We start from the raw sequence: 629 nt of genomic DNA, 5'->3' as shown, positions 1-629 counted from the left end.
GTATAAAGGCCGCCAGGGGAAGGAGCCTCCAGACATCACCGCCTCCTCCCTCCCGACACCAGCCCGCCCCACGCCGACATGTGCCACACCAGCTGCCCCCCGGGCTGCCAGGCGTCCTGCTGCTCCTCCAGCCCCTGCCAGGCGTCCTGCTGTGTGCCTGTGAGCTGCAGACCCACTGTGTGCGTGCCCGTGAGCTGCAGACCCGCCGTGTGCGTGCCCGTGAGCTGCAGACCCACTGTGTGTGTGCCCGTGAGCTGCAAGCCCGTGTGTGTGCCCTCCTGCCAGTCCTCCATGTGCTGCCAGCCCTCCTGCCAGTCCTCCGTGTGCCTGCCTGTGAGCTGCAGGCCTGTGTGCGTGCCCTCCTGCCAGTCCTCTGGGAGCTGCCAGCCCTCCTGCCAGTCCTCCATGTGTGTGCCCGTGAGCTGCAAGCCCATGTGCGTGCCCTCCTGCCAGTCCTCCGGGTGCTGCCAGCCCTCCTGCCAGTCCTCCAGGAGCTGCCAGCCCTCCTGCCAGTCCTCCATGTGTGTGCCCGTGAGCTGCAAGCCTGTGTGTGTGCCCTCCTGCCAGTCCTCTGGGAGCTGCCAGCCCTCCTGCCAGTCCTCCGTGTGCATGCCCGTGAGCTGCAAGCC

General features: G+C 68.2%; 1 protein-coding gene across 1 annotated transcript; it reads left to right on the top strand.

Moving 5' to 3' along the window:
• Positions 1-10: 10 nt before the first annotated feature.
• LOC115285150 (keratin-associated protein 12-3-like) lies at positions 11-624 on the top strand (the record flags this gene model as incomplete). Its single annotated transcript, XM_029931513.1, has 1 exon — positions 11-624. A coding segment is annotated over exon 1 (546 nt), but the record flags the coding sequence as incomplete, so codon positions are not given.
• Between the last annotated feature and the right edge of the window lie 5 nt (positions 625-629).

Source organism: Suricata suricatta, unplaced genomic scaffold (assembly GCF_006229205.1).
Source record: "Suricata suricatta isolate VVHF042 unplaced genomic scaffold, meerkat_22Aug2017_6uvM2_HiC HiC_scaffold_45883, whole genome shotgun sequence".
NCBI lineage: Eukaryota > Metazoa > Chordata > Mammalia > Carnivora > Herpestidae > Suricata > Suricata suricatta.
The sequence above is the reverse complement of the archived record's forward strand: the minus strand, read 5'-3'. Positions and strand labels throughout refer to the sequence as shown.